This window comes from Mangifera indica, chromosome 10 (assembly GCF_011075055.1).
Source record: "Mangifera indica cultivar Alphonso chromosome 10, CATAS_Mindica_2.1, whole genome shotgun sequence".
Lineage (NCBI taxonomy): Eukaryota > Viridiplantae > Streptophyta > Magnoliopsida > Sapindales > Anacardiaceae > Mangifera > Mangifera indica.
In genome coordinates, this window is record NC_058146.1 from 13,547,310 (window position 1) to 13,571,713 (window position 24,404).

The 24,404-nt window shown below is 30.9% G+C and overlaps 3 protein-coding genes across 4 annotated transcripts; 1 reads left to right on the forward strand and 2 right to left on the reverse strand.

The window, feature by feature from the left end:
- Positions 1-811: 811 nt before the first annotated feature.
- On the reverse strand, positions 812-2,363 carry LOC123226758 (WAT1-related protein At2g39510-like). The gene is made up of 6 exons (XM_044651286.1): positions 2,248-2,363; positions 1,895-2,011; positions 1,580-1,823; positions 1,335-1,499; positions 1,094-1,242; positions 812-1,010 (listed from the first exon to the last, which is right to left on the reverse strand). The coding sequence occupies exons 1-6, from the start codon at positions 2,361-2,363 to the stop codon at positions 812-814; spliced, it is 990 nt and encodes a 329-aa protein (XP_044507221.1).
- Positions 2,364-8,178: 5,815 nt separating this feature from the next.
- On the reverse strand, positions 8,179-9,756 carry LOC123226759 (WAT1-related protein At2g39510-like). Its single transcript, XM_044651287.1, has 7 exons — positions 9,641-9,756; positions 9,499-9,561; positions 9,288-9,404; positions 8,972-9,215; positions 8,727-8,891; positions 8,486-8,634; positions 8,179-8,401 (listed from the first exon to the last, which is right to left on the reverse strand). The coding sequence occupies exons 1-7, from the start codon at positions 9,754-9,756 to the stop codon at positions 8,179-8,181; spliced, it is 1,077 nt and encodes a 358-aa protein (XP_044507222.1).
- A 7,281-nt stretch (positions 9,757-17,037) lies between these two features.
- LOC123227126 (histidinol dehydrogenase, chloroplastic-like) lies at positions 17,038-21,579 on the forward strand. 2 transcript variants are annotated; one of them, XM_044651812.1, is made up of 14 exons: positions 17,038-17,266; positions 17,352-17,473; positions 17,560-17,612; positions 17,721-17,793; positions 17,924-18,025; positions 18,097-18,198; positions 18,320-18,391; positions 18,494-18,556; positions 18,682-18,723; positions 19,074-19,124; positions 19,258-19,368; positions 19,995-20,165; positions 20,662-20,752; positions 21,131-21,579. In XM_044651812.1, the coding sequence occupies exons 1-14, from the start codon at positions 17,152-17,154 to the stop codon at positions 21,412-21,414; spliced, it is 1,452 nt and encodes a 483-aa protein (XP_044507747.1). In that variant the 5' UTR covers positions 17,038-17,151; the 3' UTR covers positions 21,415-21,579. The 2 variants fall into 2 exon arrangements, with proteins under 2 accessions (XP_044507747.1, XP_044507746.1); XM_044651811.1 differs by having other exon boundaries at positions 17,039-17,266; positions 19,065-19,124.
- Positions 21,580-24,404: the final 2,825 nt, after the last annotated feature.

A 24,404-nucleotide genomic window follows, 5' to 3' on the forward strand; every position in this document is an offset into this window, starting at 1 on the left:
TGACAATATGCTTCATGTTTTTGCTCCCCCTACGGTGTACCTGAAATTAATTAAAACATAAAATTACGTAATTAATATATTTGTTGAATATTTGTATTCTAGACTCCATCATTACCGTCCATTCCTAATTAGTGATATAAGAATGGATAGTAACAATAGTTTTGTGGATAGTATTCTTAAGTTAAACATGGTCAAAATACAAGTTAATGCAGTCAAATTGATTTTGATTATTCTTAAGTTCACCATGACCTTAAGAGTTTGGCAGTGATATAAAATTAATAGTGATACAAGAATCTATTTTCAAATTGAGAATACAATATAAAATATGAAATACTACTTTGTTATGTATCTGATAATGTGATATATGATCATGAATTAATGCATGCCTTCATTTTTGGTTGCATTAATTCCTTAACACATCTTCATCTTTGGTTGCCCAATTATATGTCATCTGTTTAGTCGATTTTTGATTTTTGTTCTACGTTTGTATACCTGATACTGTTCATCAATGGTTCTTTTTTTTGTTTTCCTTACTTTCCTTTTAATTTATTAATTTTTTCTTGACAAATCTATGTTTATTTGATTTTTTTTTCTGAAAATTTCACCATCTTCATCAACTTACCTTTCAATTTTTTATTTATATTTATAAAATAAATCATTAAAAAAAAATTATTGATGAGATTTGCAATAAATAAGTTTACATATAACTATGAGAAAAGCCCTTTACGAAAGGGTTTGATTTTACATTATTAATTTATAAGGGATTAATTTGTTATTTAAACTCTTACTACGTCATACAAGAGCCACGGGTTCACTCATCAAAAATCACATTGGACTGGCTTGGACTCTCTATATCACCATTGATTACAGCCGTTTGTGGACCATTTTGTGCAGCAGCGGCGACGGCGTCGTCTTCTTGAATGTTTTGTGAATTTGAATGACGTTGGTCTTTGCTTTTACCCCATAACACCATGCACAATCCAATGATAATCACAGCTGCTCCAAGAACCCTAATCACAGTAACAATAAAAAAGTTGATTAATTTTGTTTTCACATTTTCTCTTCAATTTGATTTTGCATATATGATGCATACCTTCCTAGGAAGAGTCTCTCAGCTAGAAAAAATGAGCTGAAAATTGTGACGAGAACCATGCCCAGAGGATTAAAAGACGTTACAAAAACTGGTCCTCTTTTCTTCATTAACCAGCCCATTATGAGATAGGTTAAGCAGGACATCATTCCCTGGATATATCATAATATTAGAATAGCAATGGTAATTAAGTAAAATATTATGATATTTTGTTTTTGCTGAGGAGTTGAGTGTTTATTCTTACACCATAAATCACGGCTAAAAGTTTAGCATCTGGGTTGAAGATTGACCAGATTTTTGTGTTTCCTCTTTCGACTAGGAAGGCCAGTATGATGCCTTCGATGGAGCCTAAAATGCATACCAAAGCTGCGAGACTGAGCACTGAAGGGTAGGATCTTAATATATGTGCCTGCGCAGATTGGAATTATTTTAATTTATTTTTAGCTGAAATCGACCATGGAAAATATGTAGATTGGAACATTTTCTTACTTGCAAAATGATGAAACAAGACCAGCAAAACAAACCAACTACGATTAGTCCGGCACCCTTCATTAGATCTGTATGTTCTACATCAGTTGCTGATTTCTTGAAAATTATGTTTATTCCATTCTTCCATGGCAAATCCAGGAGATTTCCCTTTACAAATGTCATTATAATTCCGCCCCCAATGGCCACTAGGGTTCCCACTATCTTTGCCTGGCCATGTAGCTTCCTAAGTTTCACAATTTCAAGCCTGCAAAAGAGTTAAAGCAAGGATTGAGAAATCATCACAAACATTTACAAGGATTAAGAATAGTGATTTACCTGAAAATCCAAGCCATTATAAATGTCGTGGCAGGAAGAATATTGCTCATGGAAACATTAAATGTTGCAGTAGTATATTTCATCCCAGTGTAGGAGAAATTTTGGCTAAGCACTGGTCTGTAGACATATATATAATTGAATATTACTCAATCTCTTGTGTTATTGATTCTGGTAAAAGAAAATGATGTAGGTGGATGAGTAAAATTCTTACTCAAACAAACTAAGCAATACGATCTTAGAAAAGGTGGAGAGCGTCATCATCGGCCGGGTGTTCCTTGGAAAATAATATATATGAATAACATTGTAAATTTTGATTAGAATTCATTAAGCGAGAAAATTAGAGATAAAGATACCTTTCCATGACAATAGCAAAAGGACAAACGAGGATTGCAGCAACGACCATACGGAGTGCGACCAGAACATGTGGGCTCAGACCATTGTCCAGAGCATGGTTTACAATGATCGCCATGGTTGCAAGGTTAAATTGCTGAAAAATCATAGCCAAGTATGGCAGTGATTTCTTGAAAAAATTCATCTCTATATAAATCTTTGTACATATGGCTTGCAGTTTTAATTTATAGAGTAGAAGAAGGTGTTGTCTGATGCCACTTAGTCAAAATTTGACTGCTTAGACACATGGTCGGGCACAAGCACAAGTTACCATTTTATTTTTTTTCGCCCACTCACACAAAATTCTCTCTCGACAAAAAAGGGCTTAACTTAACTTAACTTAACCCAAAAAAAAAAAAAAACTAGAGTAGAAGAAGGTGTTGTCTGATGCCACTTAGTCAAAATTTGACTGCTTAGACACATGGTCGGGCAAAAGCACAAGTTACCATTTTATTTTTTTTCGCCCACTCACACAAAATTCTCTCTCGGCAAAAAAAGGGCTTAACTTAACTTAACTTAACCCAAAAAAAAAAAAAAAAAAACTCTATGGCTTTGTCTCTTTTATCAATATTCTTCCACTTCAATGCAAATTTGAGGGTTAGGTAAAAGTTCACAATCATCCGCTCTATGGCTACAGAAATACAAAAATTGTAGTTATATAAGTTCATAGTTTATTTTATCGTAAATTTAAAGTATTAATTCAAGTTTAGTTTAATTTAAAAATAAATAAAATTTTTTTAGCTTAGAGGGTATGAATTCAAATCAAATTAATTCAGAGTAAGCTGGATATACTTGAACTAATTTTTGAGAGATCTCCATCATCCACCCATCCTTCCTTTTGTCATAAAAAGCAATATAAAAAACATAAAATTTATAAAGCAAATTCAAATCATAAACTGAGTGATGAATTCAAATTAAATTAATTCAAACTGAGTGATGTTCATTTTTTCCATTTAACCTCTCTTTTTTCTTAGATTTTCTATCAACCTCTTTTCCTTTCATAATTTAGTTTTATTTTTTCCCTATAATTAGAATATCTTGGTCTCCCATCAATATATCTTAGGAATCAAAATGTTCATCCTCATATTAAGGTAAAATTCAAATCTTGATTTGATCCTTTTCTATGTTTGCATGGTACATTACATGATGATGACTTGAGAGTGAGTCTCCTTTTTTCAATGTCCTCATTCACCTTTTCTATCCAACCTTCCTCTTCCCTTTGAATTTTCTATTGAGCTCTTTTCCTTCTATAATTTAGACTTATTTTTTTCTCTATGATTGGAATTTCTTGGTCTCTTATCATTTTATCAAACCTCTCTCTTCCCTTGAATTTTCTATTGAGCTCTTTTCCTTCTATAATTTAGACTTATTTTTTTCTCTATGATTGGAATTTCTTGGTCTCTTATCATTTTATCCAACCTCTCTCTTCCCTTGAATTTTCTATTGAGCTCTTTTCCTTCTATAATTTAGACTTATTTTTTCTCTATGATTGGAATTTCTTGGTCTCCTATCATTCTATCCAATCTCCCTCTTCCCTTGAATTTTCTATTGAGCTCTTTTCCTTCTATAATTTTGGCTTATTTTTTCTCTATGATTGAAATTTTTATGCACACCCCTAAATCTTAAAAAACCGAAAAATAATTAATTAGCCTGGCAAGTTGAGATTATAAGTTAGGGTCCTGTTGTTTGTATTTGTTTTCTGATTGTTTTGAAAGCAGCCTCTCATGGTTTCTCACTTTTATGCGAAATTTTTTTTATTGCTATTAGCATTAGGAATGTTGTTTGTTGTGACATGATAGAGATCTCAACATCTCAATGCCTGATCAATAAAATCTTTTAGAGTCGAGTTGGGTTAGCCTAGCGTTGGTAGAACTTTCCCTATGTTCTTGACAGTTTGGTATCTTACCCTTATTCACACGATTTTATGGGTACTTTCTCTATTAATATTTTAGAAAACATCCAAAAATTACTCTTTAAGATTTAAACCATTGTTTTAAAATTTCAACCAGTTGGTTTAGGGTTTTAGCATAATTCAGTCGCTTTATAAATCTAATAAACCAATTATCGGGAATGAAAGGAGAATTTGGGTTTTGCATTTATCAGGGCGTAGGATATAAATACCACTGAATTGTTAAATATTATTTGATAAATAAACATTTATTATATATACAAATTTTAATAATTTTATACTAAAGTCATCGGTTAAACAAATCAACCCAAAAATTACCCTTTAATCAAATCTAAGTCTAAAAACATCAATCCTACATAAAATTTTATAGGAATTGCTATATGACTGATGACCAGATTGAAAACATCCAAATGGGCTATAGAGTTTTGTCATTCAAAAGTAAAGCTAACATATGGGTTGAAGAAATTTACAGGATGAATTTCTTATCTCTGGATAAAATTATATAGCGATGGAAAGCAACAGGGGGGTGAGAAGGATCTATCCAGTTGCCCACTGACCCAATTTTGCTACATGATAGATGACCAGAGTTTTGTCTTTCAAAAGTTAGCTAATATATGGGTTGAAGAATCTTCTAGGATGAATTCTAATCTCTCATAAAATAGAACGATGGAAAGCGACAGGAGGGGTGACCCAATTTTCTCTCTCTTTGCATAAGTAGACCAAGTATCCATGACTTTCCCTTGTTAAATTAAAGGTCAAGACTTATTCCCACTCAAGGTATAGAAAAATCTCAAACTCTCACTTTATAATTTTTAAAAATTTAAATACCCACTTATGAACTAAAATTCATTAAATTTTTTAGTTAAAGTTAGAGATAAAATTGTTATTTAATAATAATACTTAAAGTTTTTATCATTTTACCTCTTTAATTTAAAAAACTAGTAATTTTTTTTAAAATTAAGTTTTGAAAAGTGATATTTTTCCTCTACCAAGGATTTCCAATTTCATTGGTGAATTTTCTACCAACAATGGCCAATCTCTCTCCCACCCGGTGCCGTCTTTTCCCTCGGTGCTCAATATTTGATTGACGACTTCTGTATTCAACGGAATTTAGACGAAGAGTTGAAACTCTTTATCGTCCAGACGAAGTTGGCTTCATCTAGAGGACGATGATGGTTCAACAAGGAGATCAACCTCTTCTAGACTATCGTAGTCGTCTAGACAAAGTCGACTTTGATCGAACGACGAAGATCTAGACAAAGAGTTTTGACTCTTCGCCTGAATTTCATCGAATCCAGACATCATCCGTTGGATATTGAGTACCGAAGGGCGAAATTGGAAACCTTAGGTAGGAAAAAAAATATCATTTTTTAAAACTTAATTTTGAGAGAAGTTACTAGTTTTTTAAATTAAGAGGTAAAATGATATAAACTTTAACTATTATTATTAAATAATGATTTTACCCTTAACTCTAACAAAAAAATTTATCATATTTTAGTTCATGGGTGGGTATTTGAGTTTTTGAAAGTGGGAGGGTGTGAATTTTGGATTTCAATAAGAAGGCAGCTAGGAGATATTACGTATGTTTGTTACCTAACTATTTGGCAACTTGGCTGCCACCATGAATTAAGTTGATAGCTAAGTTGACAGCTAAAGCCATGTGATAATGCTACTATAACTATAATTAACCCTTCTATGAGAATATAGAAAGGTTATATGAGGGTTAAAATTGGGTTAGGTTAAAGTTCAATATCCTTTATAGTTTATTTTTAATCAATATCCTTCTACTTCAATGCAAATATGAGGGTCAGGTTAAAGTTCACAATCATCCGCTCCATAGCTATACAAATACAAAAATAATGGTTATATAAGTTTATAGTTTATTTTATTGTAAATTTTAAATATTAATTTAAATTATAAATTTAAATTAAACGTCTTTTAATTGAAGTTTGGTTTGATTTCATAAATAAATAAAATTTTTTTAACTGAGATTTGGTATAAATTCAAATTAAACTAATTCAAACTAAACTAAATATAACTTAACCAATTTTTGAGATTGAACCCTAAAATTTATAAAGCAATATAAACCGGTTCCATTAAAATTGGGGGTGAGAAATAGTCATTCAAGCTGTGCTGTGGACTTTTGCCTTTCCTTTTAATTAGCCTAAAATAAATAAAAGCTACTCTATCTTCATCTCGTTTTTAAATGGATCAACGTCGTGCATTGAAAGCTGGAGCAGCACCGGTTTGAATACATAAAGCAATCATCATATGTGGTTGTGTACTTTAGGAGTCCTTTCTTTTCAATCTTAGCTTTCTATTTAGGTTTGGAATATAAGAAAGGCATGCACATGCACATGAGTTTTACTATAAAAAAACAAAATTCATTAAAATGTTATATTCATTAATTAATTAAATTATTATTTATCATAAATATTTTGAATTATCGATGTACTCTTAAGATTAAAAATTAATGTTAGATTCAAATCTTTGACAAAAAGTTATTTTAAAACAATAAAATGAATGATGTTCAAACTTGGTTTAAAATTAATTTAATTTTAAATTTAATGTAAATCAATTTTACTTCAATTTTCGATTTACTTAATTTAAATTTAATCTTAAATAATTTGGATAAAATCTAATCTTTTCTAAAATTGAGCTCCTATTAGACCCAGCGAACGTTTTAATTTTTTCAAATCGGTGGACCCAAGATTGGTAATGAAAATTATGATGGTTGGACGAGATGAACGATCAGTGTAAACGTGTTTGATGGGGACCAAACCTGAGGCCAATCAACGTCGAAGATTCATGTTTGTGTTCACATTATCATGTACAAAACAAAATAGTGTTTCATATTTTATATTATATTCTCAATATATTCTAGAAAAGCCATTTTTACTTTGTCTTTTCTCATTCTTTTTCAACTAGCAAGCCATTTTGGTCCTTTAATAGTGGAATATATATATTGCTCATTTTTGCTCTCTCAACTTCTGACTTTGACCCTATTTTAATTTTATCATGCCATCAATAGAATGATAATAATAATAATAATAATAATAATAATAATAATAATAATAATAATAATAATATGTATACTTATTTTATATTCATATTTTTTTTTTAAGCTTTTATAAATATCATGTTAATATATTGATACTTGTAGCAAAACCTATTTATTTTAAATTAAGAAAAACATAAATATCCACATGCAAAAATATTATTAATTAATTAATTAATTAATTAATTTGATGTGGGAGTGAAAAGGTTTCTCAGATGCGTCAACATGAATGTCCAATTTTGCTATGTAAAATTAATAGTGACGCAAAAATCTATTTTCAAATTGAGAATACAATATAAAATATAAAATACTATTTTGTTATGGATGTGATATTGTGTATATGAACATTAAATCAATGTATACCTTCGTTAATGAGCTCACTAAATCATTTTCAAAAACATAAAACTGAAAATTTGGTTGGATTGATTGGTCAAAATGACTTGATCGGTTTGATCTCAATTGGATTTCAAAACAATTTATAATTTGATTCGGTTCTTAAAACCTTGCTTAACACATCTTCATCTTTGGTTGCTCAATTATATGTAGCCTGTCCGGTCGATTTTGATTTGTGTTCTACGTTTGTATACCTGATACTGTTCATCAATGGTTTTTTTTGTTTTACTTTTTTTATTCCTTACTTGCCCTTTAATTTATTAATTTTTTCTTGACAAATCTAAGTTTATTTGATTTTTTTTTTTTGGGAAAATTTCACCATGGGAAAATTTCACTATGGGGAAATTTCACCGTCTTCATCAACATACCTTTCAATTTTTAATTTATCTCTATAAAATAAATCATTAAAAAAAAATTATTGATGAGATTTGCAATAAATAAGTTCACATGTAACTATGAGAAAAGCCCCTTACGAAAGGGTTTTATTTTATATTATAAATTTATAAGGGGTTAATTTGTTATTAGAAATCTTTACTACGTCATACATGAGGCACGGGTTCCCTCATCAACAGTCACATTAGACTGGCTTGGACTCTCTATATCACCATTGATTACAGCCATTTGTAGACCGTTTTGTGCAGCAGCGGCCACGGCGTCGTCGTCTTGAATGTTTTGTGAATTTGAATGACGTTGGTCTTTGCTTTTACCCCATAACACCATGCACAGTCCAATGATAATCACAGCTGCTCCAAGAACCCTAATCACAGTAACAATAAAAAGTTGATTAATTTGGTTTTCACATTTGATCTCTTCAATTTGATTTTGCATATATGATGCATACCTTCCTAGGAAGAGTCTTTCAGCTAGAAAAAATGAGCTGAAAATTGTGACGAGAACCATGGCCAGAGGATTAAAAGACGTTACAAAAACTGGTCCTCTTTTCTTCAATAACCAGCCCAGTATGAGGTAGGTTGAGCAGGACATCATTCCCTGGATATATCATAATATTAGAATAGCAATGGTAATTAAGTAAAATATTATGATATTTTGTTTTTGTTGAGGAGTTGAATGCTTATTCTTACACCATAAATCACGGCTAAAAGTTTAGCATCTGGGTTGAAGATTGACCAGATTTTCGTGTTTCCTCTTTCAACTAGGAAGGCCAGTATGATGCCTTCCACGGAGCCTAAAATGCAAACCAAAGCTACGAGATTGAGCACTGAAGGGTAGGATCTTAATATATGTTCCTGCGCAGATTGGAATTATTTTAATTTATTTTTAGCTGAAATCGACCATGGAAAATATGTAGATTGGAACATTTTCTTACTTGCAAAATGATGAAACAAGACCAGCAAAACAAACCAACTACGATTAGTCCGCCACCCTTCATTAGATCTGTATGTTCTACATCAGTTGCCGATTTCTTGAAAATTATGGTTCTTCCATTCGTCCATGGCAAATCCAGGAGAGTTCCCTTTACAAATGTCATTATAATTCCTCCCCCAACAGCCACTAGGGTTCCCACTATCTTTGCCTGGCCATGTAGCTTCCTAAGTTTCACAATTTCAAGCCTGCAAAAAGAGTTAAAGCAAGGATTGAGAAATCATCACAAACATTAACAAGGATTGAGAATAGTGATTTACCTGAAAATCCAAGCCATTATAAATGTCATGGCAGGAAGAATATTGCTCATGGAAACATTAAATGTTGCAGTAGTATATTTCATCCCAGTATAGGAGAAATTTTGGCTAAGCACTGGTCTGTAAACATATATATGTTTAAATATTACTCTATCTCTTGTGTTATTGATTATGGTAAAAGAAAATGATGTAGGTGGGTGAGTAAAATTCTTACTCCAACAAGCTGAGCAATACGATCTTAGAAAAGGTGGAGAGCGTCATCGTCGGCCGGGTGTTCCTTGGAAAATAATATATATGAATAACATTGTAAAATTTGATTAGAATTCATTCAGAGAGAAAATTAGAGATAGAGATACCTTTCCATGACAATAGCAAAAGGAGAAACGAGAATTACAGCAACGAACATACGGAGTGCCACCAGAACATGTGGGCTCAGACCATTGTCCAGAGCATGCTTTACAATGATCGCCATGGATGCAAGGTTAAATTGCTGAAAAATCATAGCCAAGTATGGCAGTGATTTCTTGAAAAAATTCATCTCTATATAAATCTTTCAGTTTTGCTACAATGATATTATAGTGGTTTGGGGTGTTCATTTATAGAGTAGAAAAATTGTGTTCACACGACAATTGTCTGATGTCACGTATTATTACAAATTTCTATTTTCCACCATGGTCGCATCTTCAGCAGCCAAAAAATAAGTCAAAACACTAATCCCATCAAAACACTAGTGAGTTGAAAATATTAATTATTAAATATGATTTAATAAATAAATAATTTTTTATAAAATATTATCTAATAAATAATTTTAATAAGTATATCATCAACACTCCTCCTTGAGGAAGCCTCTTCAATTAACATTCTTAAATGTCATGTATTCTGAAATTTTAATTAATTTTTTAATACCTTCAACATATTTTATTACGTTGTCACCCATTTCAAAATAGTATTTTATATTTTTTATTGTATTCTCAATTTGAAAATAGATTTTTGCATCACTATTAATTTTACATAGCAAAATTGCACATTCATGTTGACGCAACTGAGAAAGCTTTTCACTCCCACATCAAATTAATTAATTAATTAATAATATTTTTGCATGTGGCTTGTCATTGCTATTCATTAATAGTCAAAATTGATAGATGACAATGACCGTTCAATTTTGTCAATATCCTTCTACCTCAATGCAAATTTGAGGGTTAGGTAAAAGTTGACAATCATCCGCTCTATAGCTACACAAATACAGAAATAATGGTTATATAAGTTTATAGTTTATTTTATCGTAAATTTAAAGTACTAATTCAAACTATAAATTTAAATTAAACGTCTCTTAACTTGAATTTAGTTTAATTTCATAAATAAATAAAATTTTTTTAATTCAGACTTGGTATAAATTCAAATCAAACTAATTCAAACTAAATTGAATATAACTGAACCAATTTTTAAGATTGAACCCTAAAATTTATAAAGCAATATAAACAAGTAACATTAAAATTGGGGGTGAGAGATAGTCATTCAAGCTGTGCTGTGGACTTTTGCCTTTCCTTTTAATTAGCCTAAAATAAATAAAAGCTACTTATCTTCATCGAACGTTTTAATCTTTTCAAATCGGTGGACCAAAAAAATTGCTGATGGAGATGATGATGTTGGACGAGATGAACGATCAGTGTAAACGTGTTTGATGGGGACCAACCAAACCTGTGGCCAATCACATAATTTGTTTTTTAAGTGGTGAGACCGAATCAAATTTTTTTTCTTTTTCTATTTTCTATAATTTTAAGACGTGATTCATTTGGCTTTAAGTTTATAATATAATTTCAATGGCTCTTTGCTCGATTTCTCATTCTAATTCGTAGCTTAATAAGATTTGACGTGATTTTGATTCCTCATTTTGCTTGATTTCATAAAGTAATGGTGCTTTATCTAAATAATATATGAAATTATTATTCAAATTAAACTGAATTAAAAATTTCAATGGCTCTGGCGAATATTTGTTGTATTTTAATTATTAAAAAAGCTGCGTTGGATTGTTCGTTTGTTTTGAGACAAATAAAATTGATAATGTTTTCTGGATGGTATTCTTAAGTTAAACATGGTCAAATCAAAACACAAGTTAATGTTTCACTCATGCTTATACGTTAACAAGAATGGATTGATTTAATCATTTGATTATTCTTAAGTTTTAATTGGGTCCAGAAACGGCAAAATCAGATTAAAATAATAAATGAGATTATTTTAAACTAATTCAGATGGGGTTAAGTTGGGTATTGGGTTATTTAATTGGATAATTTAGATTAGTTATTTTAATATTTGACTACAAGATTAGTCAATTAAAATAATCTACAGTCTGATTAATCTTGTAGATTATTTTAATCTTGTAGAATTTACAAGATTTTATTTAGCAACTTATTACAAACATAATACAAATATAAAACATAAAGTAAAAAAAGTAGGAAAAGAAAATACTCAAGATTTATAGTGATTTTAAGTTTTCTCTTTTAAGTTTCCTATATTCACTTCTTCAAATAATTCACTTAAAGTTTCATTAATAAAAAATCCCTTATTTACAATAATTCTCTAAAATTTCACTTATATTCACTAATTAATCCAAGATTTTGCCCACCACAATAATTATTCAAAATTTCATCCAAATATTTGAATATATAAAATTATATTTATAAATATACAAGAAAATAATGTTTCTACCACCATAGTGGAGATTAATTCTATGTGTGCTGTGGACTTTGCCCTTCCTTTCAATTAGCCTAAAATAAATAAAAGCTACCTATCTTCTTCATCTTGTTTTTATTTACTTGTAGTGAGATTCCAAAATGGATGAGAGATCTCCGTCGACGTCGTGTATTGAATATATTCAGCAGCCTTATGGGCTTGCTTGGAAGGTAGGCCGCCCATTCCGACCGGCCGTGGGGTACTTAAAATGCTTTGTTGTGTATTTAACACACAGCAAAAGGCAAAACAGAGTCTTCTTTGTTTTCCCTTCCCTTGAATCAGAGCCGTCAGTCGAGAGCCTAAGCTTTGTCTTCCCTTTCTCTCATAAGAAAATTAAAGAAAAAAAATTATTTAAATAATTTGATTTGAAGGTTGACTGTGACTGATGACGGACACTCAGCTTCCAAGAGGAGAGTTTGCTTCAAAAGCTACTAGCCACAGTTACACAGTATTTCTTTTTCCGCTTTCTTAATTCCAATCCTGAATGAATTTATTTTTACTGTTTTGTTAGTACTTTTAACTATGATTTAATTACAGGTTAAGTGAGTAGTGGGTAGGTACAATAGCATACATTTCATGCACCTAATATTTACCTTTTCAGATTTTCACTCTGGCTAGCCTCTCCAATTTTAATTTCTTGCAACAAGTCCACACATTTTTGGGCTTTTCAGTTGCACTCATGCTGTGTTTTTGAGGATCCGTGACAGAAGCCTTAGTTACTATAATATAAACTGTTTCAAATTTGTGCTTGGAAAATCTTGAAAAGATAATGATTTCCAGAATTTTTATGAAAGATGTGATATCGATTTTATTTTTTCTTCATCTTTTTGGTATATATATGCACGTCTCTTGTATTACTTTTTGTTGTTCAAGTTTACATTTCATTGTATTAGAAGTCTTGAGTTTTGCTTTGTGAAACAAATTTCATCATTGGTTGATTTAGGTAGTCTCTTTTTCAAACAGTATGCACCTGAGCATCTGATATTTAATGTCAAAGATGCTGAAAAATGGGAATGCTTCATTGAGAATGCAGGTATTATTCTAGAATGTTTCTCTTCTTGTCCTATGAAGTGTTCTAGCTTGATAATTCTCCCCTAGCTTTAGGGGTGCAAGTCATAGTTTCTAGCAGTCCTTATCTTTCAATATTGATATATTCGGTTCTAAGTCTCTGTTAGCCGGTTTTATTACAAATACAAAAGTTAACTTGAGCAACTGTGGTTAGATTTTGTAAATTGTTTTAGTAACCAAGTTGAATTCCTGGTATGTTTTATTCTTGTTGATCCCATAGGTAAACTTTATAATGTTTGGTGATTGATCACCATAAAGGCCAATAAAAGCGAAAACACACCGTTGATGCGGAAAGTACCCGGAATTTAAATGTAGCTTTTTGACTGCTGCTCGGATCAGCCGTTTCTGTCTAGTGTCAAGGCTTTCCCAATTCGGTCAGCTTGAGTTCGAGTTTTGTCTTAATGTAATTGAACCAAATTCGAGTCAAGTATTACTCAACTTGGCTCGATTAAACCCTTAATTTGTGCCATTCTAAATAGTTTCCGCTTGGAGAAGTGTCAACATTTGGTGGGTCATTTCAAACTAAACAAAAACATAAAATCTAATAATTTCATTTCTCTTAGTTGATGGATGAAGCAAATTTGAATAGCAGACAAGATACTGATTTAACTAGTATGTGCAGAACCGAAGGGGCAGACTGTACTTGAAAAAAGGAAAAATATGATAACCTTGACATGTTGCCCGAATATTTCTGGATTTGTTTCATTGTTTGCATCGTCTGTGATTCTTTGCCTAGCTGATAAATTCCGTGTAAAATCAATTGCGACAACACACAGTGGCAAACCTTGAATGTCAGTTTCCAGTATATGCAACTGCCTTATATTTTTGCAGAGAGCCTGAGACAGCCTACTGTTTTAATTATTTTGACTTGATGGAACTCTTTCATATTTTATACTTTCTTGTACTAATGACAGTTTTGCTTTGTGTAGATACACAAAACTTTGTGAAGACGGCCATGAATCTGAGGACTTCTCCTGTGTTTTTCGCCATTATTATTCCGGCAAGGATGAGGTTTAACTTCACCCTTCAAGGATCTTTCTTTTAGAGTAAAATGTTGGAAGATTTTGAGCTTCATTTGGAACGTATTTTCCATATATCAGTTTTCTGAGAGGGTGATGAGAAGTTTTCCATACTACCACAAATGTGCATGCGTGTTTAGGTTCGAGAAATTGCACTTATGTCTATCAATTATTCCTTAGAGAGCATTTGACGTGAGTAATATTTTATTACTAAAATAGAGAGATTATCTCGAAGATAGATTACGTAGAAGATTATTAGGTATAAATGATTATTATATTTGATAAAAATGAATAGACTTAAATAATTATTGTGTTTGATTAAAGATAATAAAGTAATACTAGTAAATTATTTTATTTAAACACTCTTGGATATAATTATTTTTAAATATTTTTTATATTAATTAAAAATAAAATTATTTTTATCTTAAAAAATTAATAAATAATAATATAATTATAATAAAATTAAAAATATTTTGGTAATATTTTAATATTTAAAATAAAAGTAGTAATCAGATTATCATTTATATTATCTATTATATCATTATTGGTAATAGAAAATTATTGTAATATTTTATTATTGATAAATTTAACAAGGTAATGTTAGTAATAAAAGATAAATTATCAAAGTAATCTTTAAAACTTGGAATCAAATGGCTTTTTAGTAAAATGTTAAATAGTGTAAATGTAAGATTTTAAACTTTTAAGAGTTTATTGATATTATACTATTCAAGCAATAAACTCTCGAGCTCATTGTATTGAGAATAGTAAACTCAAATTTAGTTCAACAAAAATCAAATTGAATCCGATTTGACGCGGGTTGAGTTGTGATTAACTTGTGAGTATGTCAATTCGATTGTCGCCTCAAGTGGGGATAAGAAATCACCACATTGCTCAAATTTGAATGGATAATTAGTTCAATAGATTATTTTTTGTTTTTGTTTTGCCAAGAACCTCTTATGTATTTCTCTCAATCTAAATAAATTGTATTTTTGGCATTTTGAAAGTCTTTTTATTCATGAGCTATTTCGTTTTGGCATTAAAAATATTAAATTTTACTTAAAAGATAATAACATAAACATTTTTCAAAATCTTATTGAACCTCGTTTAGGGTTCTAGAGTTACTTAGATATTGAAGCGAAACCTTTTTATTTCTAAATTAGCATTAATTAATATATTATTACAAATGTTTTATTCATTTTATAGCATTAATAATATATTATTACTAATGTTTTAATTAATATATTAAAACATTACTAATGTTCTAATAATAATCTTGATTAAATTCAAGTCTTATATTTTTTTCACTAAAATATAATAATTTATTTGAAAGTTTTACCTATATAAAAAATGTTACAAAAGTTAACAGATTAATAAATATAATAAATGCCATTTATAAAAATAAAAAGTAATAATATATATATAATAGATAAATAAATTGATATGTAATATTATTATTTATTTTATTTTTTATTTAAAATACATAATTACATGATGATAAAATAAAATAAAAATTTTAAAAGATGACATGTAACATATAATGTTAGAGGAAGCCAAACAAACTTAGAAGTTGCAAATGGATAAAATTAAAAAAAAAAAAAACATATAATCTTATGAATGAGCCTAATTATATATTTAAATTAAAAATTCAAATATAATTATAATAAATAAGGGAAATAATAATATGGTGCGCAAAAGTTGAATGCCTCATTTTTTGTCTTTACAAAAGAAACTTTCTTTTATTTCTAACTTGTTCTTGATATAGGGATGACAAAGAATCTTTGTAATATCTATGGGAAAAAATTTTCTTCTCTTTCCCTTTTCATCTTAGTAAGAAATTTTTTTTACATTTTTTCTTCCTATGTTTACTAGAAAAATAACAAAGTGTTTATTAGATATCAAAAAATATTTATAATAATTTAAAATTTTTAAAAGTAAATTTAATATATAAAAGTTCAGAAGATATATAGGAAAAATGACGAATTGGAGAGGGGATGAGCTAAGACAAATCGAAGATAATTCCTGTCCCCAATTATGGGGATTTTAGCTATCCTCGTCCCTCTCCTTATCTTTATTTTTATAGGAGAAGTCTCATCTTGTGTGGGGAGGAACAACCCAAATTCTCCTTTTAACAAAAAGATTTATTTTGTAAAAATAATTATAATAATGCCCTCTTTACTAATTTTTATTATGGATAAAATTATAATTATAATAAAAATGATCTAATAAGATAATTTTTCTAATTTTATCAATATAATATCTCTAATTTTTAAAAGTCGTTACACAGAGGCATTAAGGAGTTAGGCCAGCGTGACCCTTCATAGAATACCACTATCCATACTTGTACAACTAGAATTGAATTCGAATCGAGCCAATTTGAGCTCGAGTTATTTATCAGATTTTTTAATTAAAAATTTTGATATAAAACGATATCGTTTTGATCAATATATATTAAAACAACATTATTTTAATAACGAAAAACGAATCGAACCGAGCTTAAACTTAACTTTCACGAGTTTGACGAGTTCGAGCTCAATTATATGTGAACTGAGTCGAGTTTGAACTCAAATAAATTTAAGTTTGACTCAGTTTAAATCTAACCTTATGTACAACCTATAATTATATGGGTTGTATTAGGGCTCACAAATTGGGTGAGCTGTATTGGGATTTATGGGTTCACCAACCAAAAAAAAAAAAGTTAGTATTCCAATAGGCTGACATGACCTGCAATTTGATGGGTCTTATCGGACACAACCTGTGAACCCAATGGACCATGCCAAAAAACAACTCGACCCAACCCCTCCCATCTTTTACATGAGACAGAAGACCACGTCCAGGCCCATTATTGAAACAGATGGGCCGTGGGGTACTAAAAAATGTGCTGTTGTGTATTTAACATTCAGCTAAAAACAAAGTCTTCTTCTTCCTTTTCCCTCCCCTTCAAAATCAGAGCCGTCAGTTGAGAGCGTAGGCTCGTCTTCCTCTTCTCTCATAATTAAATAAAAAATCATTTAATTATTTAAATAATTTGAGTTGACGGTTGACTGTGACTGATGATGGACACTCAGCTTCTCTGCTTTAACCGCACCACCGTTTTTCTTAAACCTTTGCAGAAATCTCGTCTTCCATTCTTCGTTGCGCGTAGAAACTCACTATTCTCTCCTTCAGGTACTTCATTTTATTCGGAAGTGCTTTTGCGTGAAGCAATTGTGAACTGCTTCATTATGAACTCCAATTGATATTGTTGTCACAGGGTTAAATTGTGCTAGAATAAGGTGTTCGATGAAGTCTTATAGATTGTCAGAGCTTACTAATGCCGAGGTGGAAAATTTGAAGGCTCGACCTCGTATTGATTTCTTGTCTATTTTCAGCACGGTTAGTTTTCATTTTGTTTCTCAAGGCCTTTTCTAAAGAGTCTGTGCATCACGTATTTGAAAAATGATATATTTATTTTGTATTAGGTCCAACCGATTGTTTCTGATGTTCGAAATAGGGGAGACGCTTCAGTGAAAGAGTCAGTGCTTCTTTTATTCCTTGTTTTGAGTTGTTTTTCCTGAAGGCTTGTGGAATTAGATCTGTATTGTTATAATTAGGAATCTCTGCTTGTATATTCTTATTGCAGTTACACTGAGAGGTTTGATAAAGTGAAACTTGACAAAATTGTTGAAAATGTCTCTGAGCTTCCTGACCCAAAGGTACTCTATTTAATTGTGTTTATTCAAGAGAAATAGTTATTTTAAGCTTCTTGTTGATGTCTTAACTGTGATTGTTTTTTTTTTTTAAACTTTTAGTACTTCTCTTATCCAAACAACTGTCCTCTTACAGCTTGACCCTGCTATTCAAGAAGCATTTGATGTGGCATACGACAACATATATGCTTTTCATCTTGCTCAGAAATCAGCTGAGCAAAGTGTGGAGAATATGAAAGTAAGTCAACACTATTGCCTGCTTCTTTTTCTGCTTTATACATGAACGTTGCAGTATTCCAAATTTGTCAGGGTGTTAAATGCAAAAGGGTGGCAAGGAGCATTGGTTCTGTTGGTCTTTATGTACCAGGAGGAACTGCTGTTTTACCATCAACTGCTTTGATGCTCTCAGTGGTAAGTTATTCTAGTGTATAGTATGAATTAATTGTCCTAGTTTACTGACTACATTATCAACTTTAATTGTTTGTTGACGGTGGCTGGATTTAATTAACATTGAACTTATTATGTTTGCCAGCCTGCTCAAATTGCTGGGTGTAAAACTATTGTTCTGGCGACTCCACCAAGTCAGGATGGCAGCATATGTAAGGTATTTCACTGGTTGAATAATGATTTGGAAAGATTGCTCTCTTTCCCGTTAGATTTCTATGGGGAGATCACTTACTGTGAGCTATTCAATGTTTTATTGCAGGAGGTACTGTATTGTGCCAAGAAAGCTGGTGTGACTCACATCCTTAAAGCTGGAGGAGCACAGGTTTGTATGTGTAAAGCAATCCTCATATGTGGTTGTGTACCCAGGAGTATTTTGTTTTCAATGTTAGCTTCCTATTTAGGTTTAAAATATATGCTTTATATAATTTAACAATTTTTGCTTAACAGGCCATATCTGCTATGGCTTGGGGGACAGAATCTTGCCCAAAGGTATGAATTTTCTGAGAATTTATTTCTTGGTGTAATTTAATTCTGATATGTATTCTCATTTCTTTTGTCAGTTGCTTAAAATATTTATCTCAGTTTGAGTATAATTGTGTTTTTAAGATGAATTGATTGATAGTTTATAAATGCAAGACATTGATAGATCAGACAATCCATGTTTTTGGCATTTTCATTATTCTGAATGTATGAATTTCTTTGTTAAAGGGATGTTTAACATAAAATTCACTGCTTTAAGTTTTTGTAGTTCAAATACACGTTTAAAAAAAACAATTATTGAAAATTGTGTTACTTTTGATACAAAATTGTTCCTCTTCATCAATTTGCAGGTTGAGAAGATTTTTGGGCCTGGAAATCAGTATGTCACAGCAGCAAAAATGATTCTCCAAGTATGTATTCTTTTCCTTGACTTAAGATTAGCTTATTTTCCATTGTTGTAAAGGTAAAATAAGAGATAAATGTGCAGATTTGTTTCTCTGGTCATTTTGATTTGGTTTATTCATGTTTGTATCTGCTCAACAGAACAGTGAAGCAATGATTTCAATTGACATGCCTGCTGGTCCTTCAGAAGTTTTAGTCATTGCAGACAAATATGCTAATCCTGTTCATATAGCTGCAGATTTGCTTTCTCAGGTAGTTGATTGCAAATTGTAACATCCAAAATAAAGAATTATATTTTTTGAAGTTGGTATTCCTACTTTAAATATGAAGTTGCACAGAACTGGGATTTTTCATTCATATCCTGTTTCCTTTTGGGTGGGGTGTGACAAAAACTACTTTTTGTGATTTTAGATATACCTGTTGTATATTGAGAGGTTGAACTTTACTACGTGACTATAGTTTTGCTTCTATTATTCTGGTAATTGTTAACATGGTATTATTTATGAGTTATATGAAATTTTAATTGGATGAGTTGTCCTTTGTTTGGACATTTACCAAGTATGTGTTCGATTTTAGATCTTATGTGTCAGTATGAGCAGAAATGAACCACTTCAATAATCCATAGTTATGATTTTTTTTTTCAATTATTAAGTAATAGAGTGTCTGGATTAACTGACAAGTTTCCTGTTAAAGTACATCTTGCATTGGAGGCCAATCTCAAACAATCTTTTGTAATTATTTGAACTCAGTATATTTCATCCTTGTTTACATTTGATGTCCTGAAACAGAAAATCCATGTGAATGAATGAATAAATTTGGTACGATTCATGCTAGTTTTTTCTGCTTAATCAAACCTAATGCCTTCAATTTGTGATTAGGCTGAGCATGGGCCAGACAGTCAAGTTGTTCTTGTAATTGCCGGGGATGGAGTTGATCTAAAAGCTATCGAAGAGGAAATCAGAAAGCAGTGTCAAGACCTTCCAAGAGGAGAGTTTGCTTCAAAAGCTCTCAGCCACAGTTACACAGTGTTTGCTCATGATATGATGGAGGTTAACTGTCTTATTTCTTTCTTGGCTTTCTTAATTCCAAACCTGAATGAATTTATTTTTACTGTTTTGTTAGTACTTTTAACTTCTATGATATGATTACAGGTTAAGTGAGTACTGGTTTAGGTATACATTTCATGCACCTAATATTTACCTTTCCAGATTTTCACTCTAGCTAGCCTCTCCAATTTTAATTTCTTAGGAAGTCCACACATTTTTTGGCTTTTCAGTTATACTCATGCAGTGTTTTTGAGGATCTGTGATGGAAGCCTTAGTTACAATAATAAAAACTGTTTTAAATTTGTGCTTGGAAAATCTTGAAATCATAATGACTTTCAGAATTTTAATGAAAGATGGGATATCGATTTTATTTTTTCTTCTTCTTTTTGGTATATATGCATGTCTCTTGTATTACTTTTTGTCTTCAAGTTTGCATTTCATTGTATTAGAAGTCTTGACTATTGCTTTGTGAAACTAATTTCATTATTGGTTGATTTAGGCAGTCTCATTTTCAAATATGTATGCACCTGAGCATCTGATAGTTAATGTTAAAGATGCTGAACAATGGGAATGCTTCATTGAGAATGCAGGTATTATTCTAGAATGTTTCTCTTCTTGTTCTCTGAAGTGTTCTACCTTGATAATTTTCTTATTTTGCTATCCCCTATCTTTAGAGGTGCAAGTCATAGCCTACGTTTTAGTAAATAAATTTAATTCTTGGTATGTTTTATTCTGGTTGATCCCATGGGTAAACTTTGTATTGCTTTGTGATTGATTACCATAAGGGCCAATAAAAGCGAAAGTACACCGTTAATGAGGAAAGTACCGAAATAGGTTGACAATTAAATACATATCTAAAGCTTAACTAAATTTGTTATTTTTTGAGGGGTTAACAAGAAATGCTTAGTTTGATGACCATTTTGTCTCAAGGCAAGATGGATTGAAACTGTATTTGATTGTTATTGCAGGTTCTGTGTTCTTAGGGCCATGGACACCTGAAAGTGTGGGAGATTATGCAAGCGGGACAAACCATGTACTTCCAACATACGGATATGCACGAATGTATGGTGGGGTGTCTCTTGATTCCTTCCTTAAGTACATGACAGTACAATCCTTGACAGAGGAAGGCCTGAAAAAGCTTGGTCCATACGTTGCAACCATGGCGGAAGTGGAAGGCTTGGAAGCCCACAAGAGAGCGGTAACTCTTAGATTACAAGACATTGAAGCCAGGCAAGTTGCCAATATAAGTTAGGCTCCTTTTGTTTGTGTCTGTTTTCTGATTTTTTCCAAAACAGCCTCTCATGTTTTGTCACTTGTATGCAAAATTTATGTTTGGAATTTTGTATATTGTAACATGATATAGATCTCAAAATCTCAATGCCTGATCAATAAAATCTTTTAGAGCCGATTTAGCCCACTCTTATTTGCATGATTTTCTAGCTACTTTTATCTATGAATGTTTTAAGAAACATAAAAAAATTACTTTCTAAGATTTATCTGTTTGAACCATTGCATTAAAATCCACACTGATTAAATCGGATTGGGTTAAAGGCTTTAACCAATGATTTGAAAATTGGATTGGACTAGTTGGTTCAATCGATTGAATCAAGAATCGATTTCAAATTTGCTCTGGTTAATATAAAAAATTGATTTTGTTATTGACTTGATTGGGTTTGATTGGATGAACGGATCAAAATCGGGTTTGATTGAATTTGACTTTTGAATTTTTTAAATTTTAATTATTTTTGAGTAATATGATTATTTTTTATTAGATTGGATAAATTTTTAAAGGTTTATAAGGAAAAATAAGTTCAAAAATAAAATAAAAAGAAAAAAAAATATCTCATATCTATTGAAATGTGTTTTATAGACGGTAATTTACAAAATTTTGTTTTTTTTTTTGTATTATGGGGTTAAGATTTTTTTTATTTTAATCATTTCATTGAAATCAAATGAATAATTGTTACTCTTTTAAAAAAAATATGTTCTAATCTCTATAGGTGTGAGTATTTTGATTGATTTTATTTTTTATAAATTTTTAAGCAAAATTTATTCATCATAGTTTGATAATAAGTTGAATTGGTTAAATTGGTTGAACCATGATATCAGTATCCTATGATATATATTACAGTATCTTATAATATATATTACATATCTTATGATATAATATGATATAAATAAAAAAATGATATATAATATAATGTTTGTTAAATTAATATGATACAATGAATATATCGTATGATATAATATGTGTCTTATGATATGATAAATATTATTGATATGAATCGATATATTTTTTTAGAGAAAATAAAGAGGTAGTAGGGATATATATGATAAATTTAAAATTTTTAAGAGTATTTAATACTTTTTTTTAAAATGACGATATGTAAATTAGAATTTATTATATAATACAATACGATATTCGAGATGCAATACAAAAAATTTAATTTTTGATAAATAATACTATACATAATTTGATTACAATTGTTTTAGCATGACTCAATTGCTATGTCAAACTGAACAATAGGGTTAAACCCAATAGTAGGGATGGCAATGGGGAGGGGCGGGGAGGGGATATCAATCCCCGTCCCCGTCCCCGTAGGGGATATCAATCCCCGTCCCCGCCCCGTCCCCGTTGCGGGGATAAAAAATAATCCCCGTCCCCTCCCCGCGAAGGAAAATCCCCTCCCCATCCCCTCCCCGCGAAGGAAAATCCCCTCCCCATCCCCTCCCCGTCCCCGCGGGGAAAAATCCCCTCCCCGTCCCCGTGGGGAAAAATCCCCTCCCCATCCCCGCCCCGTCCCCGCGGGGAAAAATCCCCTCCCCATACCCATAAATATAAATTTTAATTCTTTTATATATTTCAATAAATAAAATAAATCATATTTTTCCAAAATATCACTTGCTACAAGAGCTATAAAATATTCTTTGTTATTTTAGTTCAAATATAAAGTTTTCATAAAATCTAACAATATGCAATAATCAATCTCTTTATTAGTAGCTCTTCATGTATGTGATTTAGGGTAATTTTATAATAACATTAAATTTAACACTTTTCATTCACTTCAATTGATTTTATTAAGTTTATAATTTATTATTTTTTGTGTGTAAAACCTAGTGGATTGACTAACTAAGTTTTGAAGTTGAAATAAAATTAATTTAGTGCATTTACATTTTATGATAATGAAATTCTAGGTTTTTTTTAATATATTAGATTAATAGTTTAGAAATTAGTAAAAGCTAATAATTGATAATTCAAAAATTAGTAAAATTAAAGTTATAGTTTTAATAAATCATAATGTAAAAATTTCTAAAACTTAATAGTTTAGAAATTATTATATTAATATATTAGATTTAGGGGGTGGGGAGGGGAGGGACGGGGAGGGGATGGGGAGGGGAGGGGCGGGGCGGGGACACATGTATCCCCGTCCCCGACCCGTCCCCGATTACGGGGATTTTTTTTGTCCCCATCCCCGCCTCTTTCCCCGTTTTTATCGGGGAATCCCCTCCCCGTTAGGGTCGGGGAGGGTCGGGGCCTCTAAAGTCGGGCCTAAATTGCCATCCCTACCCAATAGTGTGAGAGGATTAGAACTTGAGTTTGCATTTGGAAAGACAGAGATACAAGTGAGTTGAAAATATTAATTATTAAATATGATTTAATAAATAAATAATTTTTTATAAAATATTATCTAATAAATAATTTTAATAAATATATCATCAACACTCCTCCTTGAGAAAGCCTCTTCAATTAACATCCCTGAATGTCATGTATTCTGAAATTTTAATTAATTTCTTAATACCTCAAACATATTTTATTATGTTGTGGCTCATTTTAAAATAGTATTTTATATTTTATATTGTATTCTCAATTTGAAAATAGATTTTTGCGTCACTATTAATTTTACATAGCAAAATTGCACATTCATGTTGACGCATCTGAGAAACCTTTTCACTCCCACATCAAATTAATTAATTATTAATAGCAATGACAATTAATATAAAATATATTAGCTATGATGCATATATGATGCATACCTTCCTAGGAAGAGTCTCTCAGCTAGAAAAAATGAGCTGAAAATTGTGACGAGAACCATGCCCAGAGGATTAAAAGACGTTACAAAAACTGGTCCTCTTTTCTTCATTAACCAGCCCATTATGAGATAGGTTGAGCAGGACATCATTCCCTGGATATATCATAATATTAGAATAGCAATGGTAATTAAGTAAAATATTATGATATTT

What these genes read in the sequence shown, in the direction of transcription:
- LOC123226758 (XM_044651286.1), bottom strand. Translation starts at nt 2,363, where the DNA reads ATGGCGATCATTGTAAACCATGCTCTGGACAATGGTCTGAGCCCACAT. An exon ending in ATAATGGCTTGGATTTTCAG is followed by an intron (nt 1,824 to 1,894) that starts GTAAATCACTAT and finishes ACTCTTTTGCAG; the next exon opens with GCTTGAAATTGTGAAACTTA. An exon ending in GAGAGACTCTTCCTAGGAAG is followed by an intron (nt 1,011 to 1,093) that starts GTATGCATCATA and finishes TACTGTGATTAG; the next exon opens with GGTTCTTGGAGCAGCTGTGA.
- LOC123227126 (XM_044651811.1), top strand. Translation starts at nt 17,152, where the DNA reads ATGATGGACACTCAGCTTCTCTGCTTTAACCGCACCACCGTTTTTCTT. An exon ending in CTCACTATTCTCTCCTTCAG is followed by an intron (nt 17,267 to 17,351) that starts GTACTTCATTTT and finishes TTGTTGTCACAG; the next exon opens with GGTTAAATTGTGCTAGAATA. An exon ending in AAAGTGTGGAGAATATGAAA is followed by an intron (nt 18,026 to 18,096) that starts GTAAGTCAACAC and finishes CAAATTTGTCAG; the next exon opens with GGTGTTAAATGCAAAAGGGT.
- LOC123226759 (XM_044651287.1), bottom strand. Translation starts at nt 9,756, where the DNA reads ATGGCGATCATTGTAAAGCATGCTCTGGACAATGGTCTGAGCCCACAT. An exon ending in TTTGCTATTGTCATGGAAAG is followed by an intron (nt 9,562 to 9,640) that starts GTATCTCTATCT and finishes TTATTTTCCAAG; the next exon opens with GAACACCCGGCCGACGATGA. An exon ending in TTTTAGCCGTGATTTATGGT is followed by an intron (nt 8,635 to 8,726) that starts GTAAGAATAAGC and finishes TGATATATCCAG; the next exon opens with GGAATGATGTCCTGCTCAAC.